The sequence below is a fragment of the Epinephelus moara genome, chromosome 21, assembly GCF_006386435.1.
Source record: "Epinephelus moara isolate mb chromosome 21, YSFRI_EMoa_1.0, whole genome shotgun sequence".
NCBI lineage: Eukaryota > Metazoa > Chordata > Actinopteri > Perciformes > Serranidae > Epinephelus > Epinephelus moara.
The window spans coordinates 17,443,222-17,458,680 of record NC_065526.1 but is presented as its reverse complement, the minus strand read 5'-3'; the positions used below and the strand labels follow the sequence as shown (position 1 = coordinate 17,458,680).

General features: G+C 40.9%; 1 protein-coding gene across 2 annotated transcripts; it reads left to right on the top strand.

Annotated features, from left to right (window-relative positions):
• The first annotated feature begins 4,492 nt into the window (after positions 1-4,492).
• On the top strand, positions 4,493-7,340 carry rgs1 (regulator of G protein signaling 1). 2 transcript variants are annotated; one of them, XM_050033419.1, is made up of 4 exons: positions 4,493-4,563; positions 4,873-4,952; positions 5,032-5,198; positions 6,750-7,340. In XM_050033419.1, exons 1-4 carry the CDS (start codon positions 4,553-4,555, stop codon positions 6,924-6,926), a joined length of 435 nt encoding a protein of 144 aa, XP_049889376.1. In that variant the 5' UTR covers positions 4,493-4,552; the 3' UTR covers positions 6,927-7,340. The 2 variants fall into 2 exon arrangements, with proteins under 2 accessions (XP_049889376.1, XP_049889375.1); XM_050033418.1 differs by having other exon boundaries at positions 4,533-4,662; positions 4,868-4,952.
• Positions 7,341-15,459: the final 8,119 nt, after the last annotated feature.

The following is a 15,459-nucleotide window of genomic DNA, read 5'->3' as shown; positions in this document are numbered from 1 at the left end:
AGTTAGCCTACAGCCTATACTGCGACAGCATCAGAGATTTCCTGGTCATGGCTTTTGGTTTTGGTGTGCCATCCTAAGATTTTCAGTGGCCCCCTCTGGCCACCCCTGTGAAAAACATCCTGGGGACACCACTGCACGTCACTGAGCAATGATGAAATGTCTTTCTTTTGTTAACCTATTTCAAATCACAAAAATATGTAATTATACAGAATATGTATGCTCTTAAGGACAAAATGTAGAAATGAAGTCTGCTACGCATTCTGCTTTATCTTAGTGAGTATATTTTAGTGAGGACTAAATCATCTAAATCAAACATCTTTTGACGGGAGTTAAAAACACACAGCAGACACTGTGCATACTGCTGCTGACTCATCTGAAGCAGTAGCTGATCACAACACTGAGAATATGTGTGGTGAAGAATTTATTTCATTCTTTACCTGATGTTTTTATTCATGTTAAAATAATAATTAACCTTATTTATATTTCAAAGCACAGTTACAAAGTGCTTTACAATAAAACCAAACACATTTAAACCTAAATGAAACAAATTAAAAGCCTTTACACATAATAAAACACAGAGTAAAACAAACTAAAATGTCATTAAGAGAAGAATTAGATTGTTAGTGGGATGGCTCTGTGAATGGTAATGTTCCTCTGTCTCTCAGTTGTTTGGTCGTCCGTTGCTTTGATCCAGACTGAAATATTTCAACTGCATGGATTGTCATGAAAGTCTCTACACATTCATGTTCCTCAGAGGATGAATCGCGCGCTCAGTTTGGTAGTTTGGCAGACCGAGGTGCGTTGAGATGGGTGTGGCGGCGCAGCAGGGGGAGGTGTCCACAGATCCTTTGCCGAAGGTGCGCTAAAAGCTCGCCAGCTGAAACCAGGTCTACTGTCAGCGCCGCTAAAAGCTCGCCAGCTGAAACCAGGTCTACTGTCAGCGCAGGCGGAGCGCAGCCGGTGTAGCGCAGCCGGTGTAGCGGAAGTTTGGCTGACCGGTGGACAGTGCGCACACGTCACCAAAACCTCACAGGCAGGTTTCCAGAATGTTAGGCACATTAACAATGCAGAAAATACACACAAAAACCACTATTCAATGCAGCTATCTGCAATCAGCACATAAATGTATCTCTATATCGACTGTCCCGTCACATCTGATGTCAGATCAAAGGGGATTGGCACCGTTTGGCACGTTTGGCACGCGTAATGGAAACCCAACCTGATTTGATTAACACAGCTGCAAACTAATGAGTTCACATCCCTCTCAGCCAACCACAAACAGCCACAGCATCAGATAGGGAGTATATATTCAGCATCTGTCATCTTAGAAAAGTCAAAAGAAAAGAAACAGAGTGAGACTGCGAGAGAGAAAGAGAGAGCGCGCGCGCACGAGAGAAACGCAACATTGATTTACAATTGTGGTGACCTCCTCCCAGGCTACCTTTGCATCATCAGCCCGTGGAGGTCTGCTCGCAGTTCCGTATATTCGGACACTGCGAGCTTGGACCTCCCGGACCAAAACATCAGTTTCCTCCTGGGAGAAGTTTGGCCGTCTGACGCTGCTGCTCTCTTCTGCCATGGCGAATTGAGTAAACTCTCATTACGCCTTTGCGCAGCGCATTTAAGGGCGAGGAGAGGGACTCATTTGATTGGTGTGATGTGAATTGGCTGTGTAAAACCCACTCTACGCCTTCTCTCCTCCCTCTTTCCGACTTGCGCAGGTAGGAGGGATGGAGGTGGGATAGAGGAGTAGCTGCACCAGCGCGCACAGTGTGCCAAACTTGCAAAATCCGCCTGGCCACACCCAGTTGGCGAAGCGCAGGTGCGCTGCACCTCCACCTCGCCCGGTCTGCGAAACTAGAGGCCTAAAAGTCTATGGGGAGTGACCAAGAGGCAACGCCCAGGGTTGAAAAATGAAGCCATTGTCGAAATGCGAAAAACTGCACTTCCTCAAATGGCCACTTGAGGCTGGCTCCAAAAGTAAGTTAGTCCCTATAGAGCCCCATGTTGAAATGTCCAACTTTACAGCAGAAATAAACACGTTTACAGGTTGGTACAAAAAAAGTTTTAGTCTTTATAGCTAATTTACCCGTTAATGACAACTGTGCGAGGGTGAATTTTTATATGACTCATCTATTAACATTTTATTAAGACTTATAGTTACCCATAATAAAGTCACTACCATGGTGACAACATTGGTAAAGTAATGTAACCATACCGTAACCCCAGATTCACAGAGTATAGTGTAGCTGTAGCTGTCGCTATCTCAGTTCATTTAAGTTAATGGTAACATTTTGGTCAGATAAGATAAGTCTTGTTTAGCATCTTAAGCCCAGTTTAGGCCAGTGATTCGTGACGAGACAAAACCGTTTTAGAACGTTGCAGAGAAAAGTTGCGGCAATGTGAAGTGGCCCGACTGAGGTTGGCTGAAGTTGGCTGATGTTGGCACCTGCAACTCCACTGGTCAAATCCCCGGCAGCTGGTTTTAGACAATAAAGCATGTCACCTGTTTCTACATCCAACTGGCTTGTAGTGAAGTCTGCTGATCAAGTCAAAATGACCGCAGACAGAGTGTTTGCTTGCTGCAGCAGGTGCTCCGTCCCCACCGAGCCTTCTGTTTCCGTCCTCGCGTGTGCTGGTATCGGACAGTTGGTCGCTGCTTGTTGTACGTGCTTATGCCCCCCGACACACACATTCTTATTAACTGATTAATTGGCGCTGGTTATTTTTATTATAGTGGCGTATTTATTATGAATACAGTGTTGTGTATGAGCCTCAGTGGTTGCAACTATAGATGCTGCAGTAAGCACGGCAGCTTTATGACAGACTCCGGAAATAAGGTTGTGGTGAGAAAAATCAAGAGATGTGTTGAAGTTCTCATGTGCAGCGCAAATTAAAGTTAACGCTAAGCTGAAGCTGCAGTTCGCAAATTACTGAACATGACACACAGTCCATCTTGATGCTCGTTTTGTTTCTGTTTTTCGCCATTTCATCACTACCACAAATGCAACTGTATCTAGTATCTCACTATCACTATCCTCGTTCATATTTTAGGAAGCTACAAATCATATTCAGCCACAAAATAAACCTGAAAAGCTGCAAATCAGGACAGAAGTACAGAGAGTTGTTGCATAGAGATGATACACCATCTCATAATTGCATTGGTGTGAACCGGCAGAATGTTGCAAACGGAGCTCTGCAAGTAGCTGCATGCTTCAGCTCGTCTCATTGTGAATCTGTGGTCTGAACTGGACTTAAGGAGTCAGATATTCTGTTTTTCCATTAAGTACAGTTTGTTTTAAGCCTGTTTTTTGCTAGCGAAAATTAGCATTAGCATTAGCACAGTCAGCTTCAGCTGTAAATGCCCAGTGCTAACCAAGCTAGCAGCAAGTGTTAGGGTTAACTCCACCTTCTCTTCCAAATCTGGCCACTTCTGGGTCCAAAAGTTCAAATTACCAAACTTAAGACTTCGAATGGGAGTCCGCAAACCATTGGGTGACACTATGGATTCACATGACCATTCAAGGATCTGCTGTTTCTGGCACTTCCATGCTGGCTCCCTTTTTCAGCCCCGGGGGTTGCCGCCTGATGGGCACAAAATTTTGTACATGACTTTGGTGACTTTGGCCTTTTCGTCCACCACCACCATGAGATTCACATCAATCGTTTACAGTGAAACGTCTTAACAACTAGAAAGGATTGCTTTGAAATTTGTTGCACACAACTCATTTTTCATCTAACACATCATCCCTTTTCTGTATTCCGAGGCCCAAACTAATCTACCAACGTGCAAAATCTCTGTTCAAATCAAAACCTTTCAGTTTCAAGGGTCCGTGATCACCTCCAGTGACTGAAGTATGAGACACGTTGATGAATCAGTGCTTGTTTATGCTTTTTGTCACCTTGATGAAGGAACACTGCAGATATGCAAATGACAGGATGATGAGAGTTTTCCTTAATAGTGAATTTGTTTATGGCTATTTGTTTATGGTCAGGATCTCTCCCAGCATTTCCTGATCATCACTCACTGCTTTAGTTGAACCTTATTCTGAATTTGACATGTAGTGCTCCACCACAGCGGGCAATCATGTCACTAAATACCTGATTATACTCATAAATAAAAATAAAAAATCTATAATATACTTCTTACTAAGGAATGAATCAATGAAATATTCTGTAATCTAGAATTTGTTGGGTTTAAATCATCTTAATTCAGTTCATTTATATAGAAATATAAACTACCTGTCACCCTCATATTGTCACATTCATGTTAATGATGACCACTGTTTTGGACATCAGATGCAATCAGCCTAAATCACAGCCGAGCTCTCTCCTCCTCGAGGTGCGACAGACATGGAAGGGTGCCCTGTCTCTTCCAACATCAACACTTTGCATACAGATTTCCATATATTCCATTCATGTTGGGTGTGTGGTTGGGGGGGGTCATTTAGATTTGTTCAGTCACTTGACTCCCTCGTTTCCAAACAATCACAACCCCATCTTCAGTCTGGCAGGATCTTATCTCTGTCTCCCTTTCGTAGAGGACGAGGAGATGGCGATAAAGTGAGTTACTGCATATTTGATTATTGGGCCTTTACCATTTTCAGCAGGCAACAGCTTACAGCAGCCATGTGGAAAATACCGAGGAGGTTTTCACTCACTGTAAGTCTCACTTTGCATTGTGCCATTATTCCTGAAGAGGCTTGCTGTCAGACGCTCAATGCATTACAGTGTTTACAAGTCATCTTTACATATTGTATACTATAAATACTAAATAACTTGGCCTGCCAGTGTGGTTTGCAGGTGCTATGTGCTGTGGAGTCAACAGATAACTGGGCTAGTGATAGATCTCGATGCTCTTTTCAAGGGTAGATTGTGTTGCTTTCCCAAGGATCCACTGGATGATGTTGAGACTTGGAGTGAGTCTGTGGACAAAGTCCTCAGTTGTAAAGGTGAGAGTCTCCTCTGATTGTGCATTTATTTCATCATATGTACACCTCCTACCTGCTCACTGTCGTCTGCGATTTCCAGCTGGCCAGATAGCTTTCCGAGAGTTCCTGAAGTCCGAATACAGTGAGGAGAACATTCTGTTTTGGCTCGCCTGCGAGGAGTATAAAAAAATCAAGACGGTGCCAGAGATGATCTCCTCTGCCAACAGGATCTATTCAGAGTTTGTCCAAACAGAAGCGCCCAGACAGGTAAACAACTGCAGGCTTTTGTTAGGAATTCAAACTGCAAAAATGCTCTAAGAGCATTTATTTGTAATCTGAATTTACCAAACCTGTAGTGATATAGTGACTGCTGTAAAGATGTGTGTTTTATGGTGGTAAAACTGCAGATATTATTATTATTTAAAGGGTAACTTTGGTATTTTTCAACCTGGAGCCTTTTCCCATGTTAATGTGTCTAAGTGACTGATCAGAACAATATTTTTTAAATTGGTCCAGTCCTGAGCGAGAGAGCAGCAGGCGGCAGCTGTGAAACAGGCTGCAATGTAACCACTTGGGGCAGTTATGCACCGTCAAATTACGTCCACTAAAAGTGTTTGGTTTTGGCACGGACAGGCTCAGATTGTTATTCTAAGTGTCTGACAACATTATGGAAGAGATAGACCTCTTTGTTATGGAGTATGATCATTTTTGTTTGACCAGAAACGGCCCGAAATGGCCATCACCAAACCCACCAGACTCCATTTAAAAAAACAGAATTTTTATCATTGTAAAACACACTTTATTCAAAGTCAAAAGAACCAAAATAAAATTCATAAAATACCATCTCAGTTCATCTTTCCACTGTTCCAGCAATCACCAACTAGTGTTTGGTTCAAATAAACCTTTAATCCGTCCAGTTAGATGTGAAAAAATGCTGGTTCTATACACGCTAAAATTACTGTTTATTTAAATGGAGTCTGGTCTGTTTGGCGATGGCAATTTCGCGGCTGTTTCTGGTTAAACAAAAAGGATCTTACTCTTTAACAAAAAGGTCTATCACCCAGCGCTTCCTAAAATCTGAGACAGACCTTTTTGTTAAAGTGTCGAATCCTTTTTGGTGAACCAAAAACAGCCCCATAATTGCAATCACCAGACCCATCAGACTCCATTTACATAAACAGAATTTTTATCATTGTAAAACACACTTAATTCAAAGTCAAAAGAACCAAAATAAAACTCATTAAATACCATCTCAGTTTGTCTTTCCACTGTTCCAACAATCAGCAACTCTGTTTTGGTTGAAATAAAGACTTAATCCACCCAGTTAGATGTGGAAAAAATGCTGCCTCTATAGATACTAAAATTACTGTTTATTTAAATGGAGTCTGGTGTGTTTGATGATCGCAATTTCGGGGCTGTTTCTGGTTAAACAAAAAGGATTGTAGCCCCAAAATTACCATCGCCACACACAGCAGACAAATAAATAAACAGTCATTTCAGCATTCATAGAGCCAGCATTTTTTTCACATCTGACTGGGTGAATTTTTCATTGATGTAAATAGACAGAGCTCAATTGCCCGCATGGTTGACACTGCAGCCTGTTTGCCTGCTGCAGTCTCACTCAATACTGGATCGATTTTGAAAACTGTTGTTCTAGTCGTCACTTAGACACAAAAATGTGAGAAAATAGGATCCAGGTTGGAAAACACCAGAGTTACACTTAACTCACCAGTTGTTTCCTCCACAGAACATAAAAGTGAATGACGATAAAAAAATAGTTGCTTTAAGACGCCCATGGGCAATATTGTTTGATTCCAGATCAACATAGATTGCAGTACCCGAGAAAACATAACAAAGAACATCTCCCAGCCCTCCCTGACTTCATTTGATACGGCACAGAAGCTCATCTACAGTCTGATGGCCAGGGATTGCTACCCGCGCTTCCTCAAATCTGACATCTATCAGGGACTCCTGAGGAGAACCGATTCAAGGTGACTGTTTTAAAACTGACAGCCTTTCAGATGGAGGCTCCCGAAATCTCCCCTCCAGCTCTGATCTGCTGTAGCACTCTTTGATTTCAGTGTGGATAACAGGTTTACGCCATACAATCCAGATCCCAAGTGTAGCAGAAATAGCTTCTTCCTCAGCCTGTGTGATTCAGTAGACAGTTGCAGCTCAAGAGAATTTGCGGCTTGTATTATACTTTATCTCTTTAATTATGTAAAGGTAAAAAAGAGAAGTCTTTAAAGAGATTGTGCACATAATTCTGCTTTAATTATCTATTTTCTCTCCTCCGCTCCATGAGGTTAATAATAAAGAGTTCTTTTATTGTGAAGTATTATCAACGCTTTAATTGATTATGCAAATATAAATCTTAATATCCTCTAAGAATTCAACTTTCACATGCAAATAAATATGTGAGTGTATTCTTAAGCATCTGTCTCTCAGTTCTGTGTTTTCTTGTGCAAGTTTCTGAAACATCTTAAAAACTAAATATACTCAGTTGAATGGCTTTTGGGTGTGGTCCTTTTGAATTCAATGCAAATGCACCTTATCTTGTTGTCACAGGAGGCTCTGTGTGTACACTGTGATATGGTCATTGGTCAAAAAATACACCAGATGGCAACAAAGTCCTGCATGCAGCATCATTCAGTAAACAGGAAGACACAAGTTTGGAAAAAAAGGCAAAAACCACCTCACACTTCCTCCCTCTATGACATCTCAGCTGCACATAGGAGAAGTTTGTACACTTTGAAGAGGAACTGTATGAATCAACTATGTCTCGAGTTAAATTTGCCAGACACACGGGGGGCGGCGTGGGCGGGAGCGCACTTTCAGTGGAGTTCCGTTGGAGTTCATTCATCTAGAAAAAAGTGTCTGAGAGGATTCAAATCAAAACTTTGCATCTAATGTGACGAGAAAATCCTCTCTAACTAAGCTCATTGTCCTTTATGAAGGCCTAAATCTCCTTTCAAAGAAAGATTATGTTGCGCCATGCAGAGTTTCATAAAGTGCCAGACAGTGTACGATAATATTTGCTGTTTTATCAGTCTGGTTTTTGCTTTGTCACGTCAAGCCAGGACATGTTGGATTTCACAAGCTGATGTAATCGTCTATGTAAAAATCATGCAAATACAAAAGAGCACAACACAGCAGCGCTCCTACATTTGGACACAATGTTCAGACCCACAGTGGAGGATAAACTCAGCACACAGGACTTGAATTAAAAGACGTGTAACATGCTGCAGCTCCATTGTTCCCTTTTGCATGTATAACCCTAATGTGTTTATTGTCTGATGTGTTTCTTGTGTTTGGAAAGTGGAAGTAGGCACAGCGTGGTTTCTCCATGTGACTGCAGGGTGTCAGACGCACATTTTGTTCTGTTTGTGTTGGTGGCATTAAACGCACAGGAGATTTATTTTAAGAGTTGCCGAACATCACACTGTGTTGTGCAGAGAGCTCACCACAACTTCCTCTAGTTTAGACAAGCCTGGTTGTGCTCACCTCATTGTGGGAGAAGGGTTAAGTTCGTTGGGTACTGTAAGAAGATTGTGTTTGACAAAACCGCGTGTTTAATCTGCATCATCGTTGTTATTATGAAGCAACTGCAGCAACACTGCAGCAGATATCACTTGCAGGAAGTGAGGAAGACATAAAAATGACAGAAAGTGAGCAAGGCTGTATTTCTCAGAGTGAGAGCAGTTGATGGAGGAAACTCACAGATGGGTGCTGCAGCCGATAAAGAAAATGTCTGCGATAACAGTTTGTGTCTCCGCCGCAAGCCTTCAACAGCTGCCTCGTGACACAAAACATTTCCTGTCGAACAAACTAACACGAACATAGACAATGTGGTGAAAACAGTACTTACCTGTGGCTCAAAAGCAACCCATTAAGTTTACTTAAAACACTTCACTTGGTATATTTTTATTCACATTTCAAATGTCATCACTTGCAGCATGTTAACCAAACAATCTATACCATATTTCGACTTCTAAGCTTCCCTAAGATGTGTCTATGTTATGTAAAATCTACGTTTAAGTCTCCATTCTGAAAGGTCCATTCCAGTTTTTACGTTTACTTTTTGTTCTCTGCATTTCTTGCAAAATATGTTTTACATTCTTAAACACACTGAAAAGTGTTGCCATGGTTTTCAGTAGTTTCACAATAGTATGAAGAACAGCTTGTAGATACACTTGACATACTGTCGATATTCACTGTGAAAATCATGGTTGCATCTGTTGTTGTCAAAGTTACTCTATGATTTAATGCAGCTGTAGGTGCAGACAGCAACGGTAGACTGAGGCACAAAGGCAGGAAACCATTGAAATGAAATGAAAGTCAGAATTAAGTTATGGGTTTTAAGATGAAAAGCGAAACTGTTGAGAGAATGTCAGACTGCAGCCTATCCTGTGGAAATATATTTTCTGAAGATATTTCCCCTCAAAAATGTGTTTTGCTTTTTGTTACATGACTTAGTCAGTCCATCCACCCAGTCCAGTCGGCAGAAGAAAAGGTTGTATGTTTCTGCAAACTACAGATGTTACATTTCTATGTTTCATGTGTATCATTTTAATGTTTGTAAAGTGACATAGTATATGAGCAGACTTTATCATCTGGAGGTGGAGGGGATGGTGGATGACGTGACGCCTGGATGAGACCACTGCCTGTCAAACTGCAGACTGCTGTTCAAGACCAACAAACAACAAAACTGTTGGTTTTTAGTGAGCCATTGCTGCATTTCCAGGGGTTATGTAGCCACCAAACATGGATGTTTTTAGGCAACCCCTCACTGCCTTTCCTGCCGAGATTGAGCCACCAAAACTGTGATCCTTTTCCTAACCACAAACAAGTGTTTATTTGATACGATACGATACGATACGATACGATACGATACGATACGATACGATACGATATGATGCGATACGGTACGATACAATACGGTACGATACAATTGGATTCAATTCAATTTGATTCGATATGATACGATGCAATGCAATGCGATATGATATAATACAATATGGATATGGATATGATATGATTGGATTCGATTCGACTCGATTCAATTCGATTTGATACGATGCGATACAATGCAATGTGATACGATATGATAGAATATGATATGATATTCTCCACTGTCTACCTGTAGGGAAATTCATCTTGGACTCAGGAGCTGCACAAGTATTACTGTCTTACAATAATAGTTCAGAAGAAATATATATGCCATAAAAACATAACAGTACTGCACATTAGCCATTTATGTGTTGCACATAACATCAGCACACAACAGCGCACCATAAGCAAACCACAACACAATCCCTAACAGGACCTAAACATACGTGAACCACAGTGTTGTAGGAAGTTTCCCCATACCTACTACATAATAATGTACAATTGTAACATATCCATGTTTTGCGGAAAAGTACAATGTAAACATTTATTATGATGATTCGGTTGGTCCACCACTTTGGTCCAGGTTGAAATATCTCAACAACTTGACATTGATGCTCCCCTCACTTTTCTTCTAAAACCACCGTGACATGTGTTTTTTAGTAAAAGCTTTGACAATTGCTGTATGGACTGCTACAAAATAACATGCTGACATTAAAGGTTTTATGTGTAAAAGATAGGGGGATTTAGTGGCATCTAGTGGTGAGGATTGCAGATTGCAACCAGCTGAAACTTCTCCCAGTTAGAATTCCTCCAGTGTTCATTGTTCAGGAGGTTTTTACCGGGAGCCAAACTGTCTGCGGAGCTCTCTTCCTCTCCAGAAGAAACGAAACAAGTGATTAAAACAGGTAAAAACACACACTGATGCTATTTGACACATCAGAGACAGGCAGCTCGTCATCCACATGCTAATGTTATTTCTGATAACTTAAGATACAGACATTCAGAAGGTTTTTACCAGGAGCCAAATTATCCGCAAAGGCCTCTTCCCCTCCAAAACAAACAGATCTTGTGATTTAAACTAGTAAAACACTGAATAAAGCAGTTTCAAATTAAAATGGGATGGACCTGCTCCCTATGTAGATATAAATAGCTTATACTAAGGTAATTAAAACACAACAATTCTTATTTTCAGGTGATTTTACACTGAAGAAAATGTACGTATTATATTATATTCCATTTCTGCCAATATATCCCCCTAAATCCTTCACATTGGCCCTTTAACATCTAACTCTGTGCCACTTCAAAATGACACAGTAAAAGCTTCAAAGTGAGCCAAAGATTTGCAGGTAACTGCTGAAGTGAGGGATGAGTGATCTGGACCCATTTTTAACACAGCTTAAAAAACCCTTAACAACTGAACTGTATTTTTGAGCAACTGTGGGACACTTCCTGTTGTCTGAGTCGAGAGAATTGCACTAAATTAGCCCATGTGAGATGTAAGAGGAGCGTGCATGAAAGTTTTCAGGTTTATCTCAAGGATGAACACTCCTCTTTAAAAATTTCATGAGCTGAGAGAAGCAGGTTTGCCAACTGTTTTGATCCTTCTCCGAGGCCGAGGATGCTATTATATACAGCAACAGCACGACTGGGGAACAAATTGGACCACGTTGGCTGAAAATGTTCAGATATTCTGCATCATGTATGAGGAGCAGGAACTTACATGATGCATGAGGGTATTAGATATTCACTGATGAAAGTGGTGTGTTTCTTAAAGTACCAATAGAGGGTACCAGGTTTGGAGACGTGAGCAGCTTTGTGATTGATGCTTTTTCATATCAAGATGCTGAAGTTCTCAATTTTAATTTGATAATAGCAGATAACTGGGGACAGCTCGAGTACCGTGATGTGCTGTAAAACCTGACTGAAGGGTATGTAAACATAAAAAACTGCTACAATTTCCTCTTAAAAACTTCTGCTCAGTGTCATATTGCTTACATCATTGGTACTGAACCATAGCAGGAAGGGACTACATCTTTTAGAAACATGAATACAGATATCTGATTGTGTTCTGTTTAAAAACTCTTTGAAAATCCAGAGGAAAGTCCACAAGACAGATGAAAGCTTTTGTTTTGTTAAAACTTCCTGTTAAGATAACAGGAAGTGAATAAAACAGTCTTCAGTGACACGGCTCACAGCACTGAGAAAGAACTGAGCGTGCTAGCGGTTTCACTTCATGATGTTGACAAACTGGTTTGATCTAGATCTAAGATTTTAGATACAGCACATTGAGCCACAGATATCTTATTTTAACCTCAGTGAAATAGAGATGGCTGCATACTTCAAGTGTCTACAAGCCTCACACCAAAAATGGAAACACTGGGGTGGCTGTGTCACCACATTACCACAGTGTCCTTAGTTTGTTTCCGGCGGGCGACTTGTGTTTTGTGTCATCCCCCACTTTGTTTCCCCCCATATTTCCTGTCTGTCTCCTCTCTCAAAGATCAAGTGATGGCAAGAAGCTATAAAGTGGAACCAAAGATAGGAAGAGAGTAGGTTTGTGTCAACACTGGGGGGTTCATGTGAAACAGGAGGTTGGTGGTCCTCCCTCTGGAAACTTTGAGCATCAAACACTTAACATCTGTTGAATTTCTATGCACCAGTGTCTGCATGTCTTTGCATCAGTTTAAGGTGTAAATGTCTTTAATTTCATCAGAATAGAAGTCCTCTGATACGAGGGGACAAATACACATGTTGCTGATATCTACACCTATGAAAGACAATATTAAATTTGATGATTTGTGACAAGTCATAAGCAGAAAAAGAAGGTTCAAATTAACCCAGAGCAAAATTCAGAGCAAAAGATACAAGAGAGGCCTGAAATACAAGTTTCTATGAACAACTTGTTGAAGGAATAAATGAGGTTAATTAAAACTCAGATTTTAACATACTACTGGTAAAGGTGGGGGACTCACATCACATGACTTGACTTGAGTCCGACTTGAGTCACAAATTTGAGGACTTGAGACTGGCTTGACTAAGGCGGAATTTGTACTTCTGCGTTGAATCAATGCTACGGCGTAGGCTCTGCGTCGACATGGAGCCTGTGCCGTAACCTGACGCGCATCGCCCCAGAAATGTAACTACACCTCGTATTGGCACAGACCTCCTGTCTATTTTTGTAAGCTGAAACCATTTCCCTTACTTTAATTTCACAGATAAGAAACAATAAATTGTGAAGATGTTGTATTTGTTTGGAAAACGTGTTTTGTCTGTGAAAATTTTGAGTTGTAATGGAGCCAAATTATTTACCATTACCTTTGTAAAATGTGGCTGTTGTCCCTGGTTTTATGTGAGAAGAAGAAAAGATCACTAGCTGCTAGGCTAATTTATACAATGCAAAATGCCATAGGCTTGTGCTAATAACATTAGCATGTTGTATTTGTGGGGAAAATGTGTCCAGATAAAGACAAGTGTTTGTCTGTGAATGCTGCGAGTTATAATGAAGCTGATTTGTGTACTTGTGTTTGAAATTGTCTCTATTAAGCCACGTTTAATGTGTGTTTAATGTGTGTTTTGAATCAACTAAACTTTACAGCACTTCACAGAAATCTCTGCAGTCAACTAGTGTTTTGGAGGTGTAACTGCAGAGTGACACAGATACACCACCGCACAAGTATTTATGCCATGACCTGAGACTTGATTTTGACTTGAGACAGATCACTTGAAAGGACTTGACTTTTTAAATTTAATATCTGTATTTTTCTAGATGTTGAGATGTTTTGTTTGTAAAATATAAAGACAAATATATCGCAGTGGCGGAGGACCTGTCGGTTGATATTCGTGCCCATATTCATATGATCTCATTAGATGATTGTGACTCATGCATTAATGTGAAAGCAGGATTTTACTGTTGTTGAGGTGGAGCTTATTTTGAACTATTAACTCATGATTATTTTCATCATGGGTTAATCTGCTAATTATTTTCTCCATTAATCGAGAAATCAGTTGTGAGAGATAGCGTCACACTTACCCACAGCCCACAGTGACACCTTTGTAATGTTTGTTTTGTCCAGCCAACACTTCAAACCTCAACATGACACAATTCGATGATTATCAAAAGAGTGGAAAATTTATTTTCTGTGAATTCAATAACTAACTCATAGTTCCAGCTGTACTTGAAAATGTTCATATGTTTGAGTGCAAAATCTTAATTTGTAAAGTAACGAGTAACTAAAGCTGTCAGATAAATGTAGTGTGGCAGAGGTAGACAGTGACATGAGAAGAAAAGACTCTGTACTTACAGTTCCTGAGTGAATGTGTTTAGTTACATTCCACCACTGGGTGCAGTTTGTGTGATATGACTTGCTTGAGCTGACCCATGACTCGAATTCCTTGACTTACAGCAAGGACTCGACTTGACTTGCTTGATTATCAAAGGTATACTATGTAGAATGTTCCTAAAAGAAATGTATGGAATCATACAGAAATATTCACTCCTAATCATCACTCGTGACTCACTAGAAGTTTGTGGTGGTGTGAGCCTCTGCTCTCTGCCTGCATTCTTATTGTCTTCTTATCATGCCTTTTTTGGGAAGTTCTTGGGAACAGCACACAGGTAAGGTCGAGACTCTCTGACAAGGTAGCGACCAGTTGCCAAACCAGCAGCACACATTCAACAGGAAGCTGTTCAAAAATTGCAAACACAGTGTCAACAAAAAGTAGCAAGGCAAAACGCCAAGTACACAAAACGGGTTGGCTCTCACATCACAGTTGACATTTCCTGCATAGCCTACCTTTGAAAATACTCTCGGCTGAGTCATGTAGACAGGTTCAGTTAGGGACTTATGAGGCCAAAGAACACACTGAGTTTAATTTGATTGTACCATAATGTGAGAACAGCTTCAAAATGTAACTCTGGCTGAACAGGATGGTGCTAAATGCTAAAACACAGTGTAACAGAGGTAAAAGAGGAAAAGGCTGTTTAGTCCGTGGCTCAGTAACAGAGCAGTATCTAGCTTAAACTAACCAAGTGAACAAGTTAAAGATGTAGTTTAACATTTTGATAAATGCAGTTATTCACTTTGCTAACGTTAGCTAGCTGACTGATGCGCCTGAGAGTTACGTAAGAAGTGATGCTGGTAGACAGATTTGAGGGACACACCAAGCTGACAATCGTCCGCTGGTCAATTTTGGACCGAGCGTCTGTTGCCCTAGTTTATGCGGTGTGTCCTGCACTGTTGACAGCAGTTGGCCCTTGTCGGTGGCTTTTTGGCCACTTCAGCATGTTGAATCCGTGGAGTCTTGTGATGAATGAAACAAACTGGTTATGTTAGGTAAGATTATGTTAGGTAGCTGATTTCCTACCCGTGTGGAATAACTGCAGGTACCAGCCCTGGAAATTAGAGGCCGTACACATGCTGCGTCTTTAACCGCCTGGAAAATGCGAGGTCGGGTGCTGGGCTCTACTCATGTGCCTTTTTTGTGCCAGCTTTCAAGAGTGTGGTGGAAGGTTGTGTCTGAGGTTGCTAAGCAACCTTAACAAGCATCGTATGGCCTATTGACCTGAATCCTGAGCGCAGAGCTGATCTTCTTCCAGGCGTTGTTTTTAAGTGTGTAGGCCTATCGTCCATGGGACAGA

Bases quoted from the DNA above. Each gene is read 5' to 3' on its own strand.
- rgs1 (XM_050033418.1), top strand. From the start codon at position 4,630: ATGTGGAAAATACCGAGGAGGTTTTCACTCACT. The intron at 4,953-5,031 runs GTGAGAGTCTCC...TGCGATTTCCAG, and splicing joins CAAAGTCCTCAGTTGTAAAG to CTGGCCAGATAGCTTTCCGA. The intron at 5,199-6,749 runs GTAAACAACTGC...GTTTGATTCCAG, and splicing joins AAACAGAAGCGCCCAGACAG to ATCAACATAGATTGCAGTAC.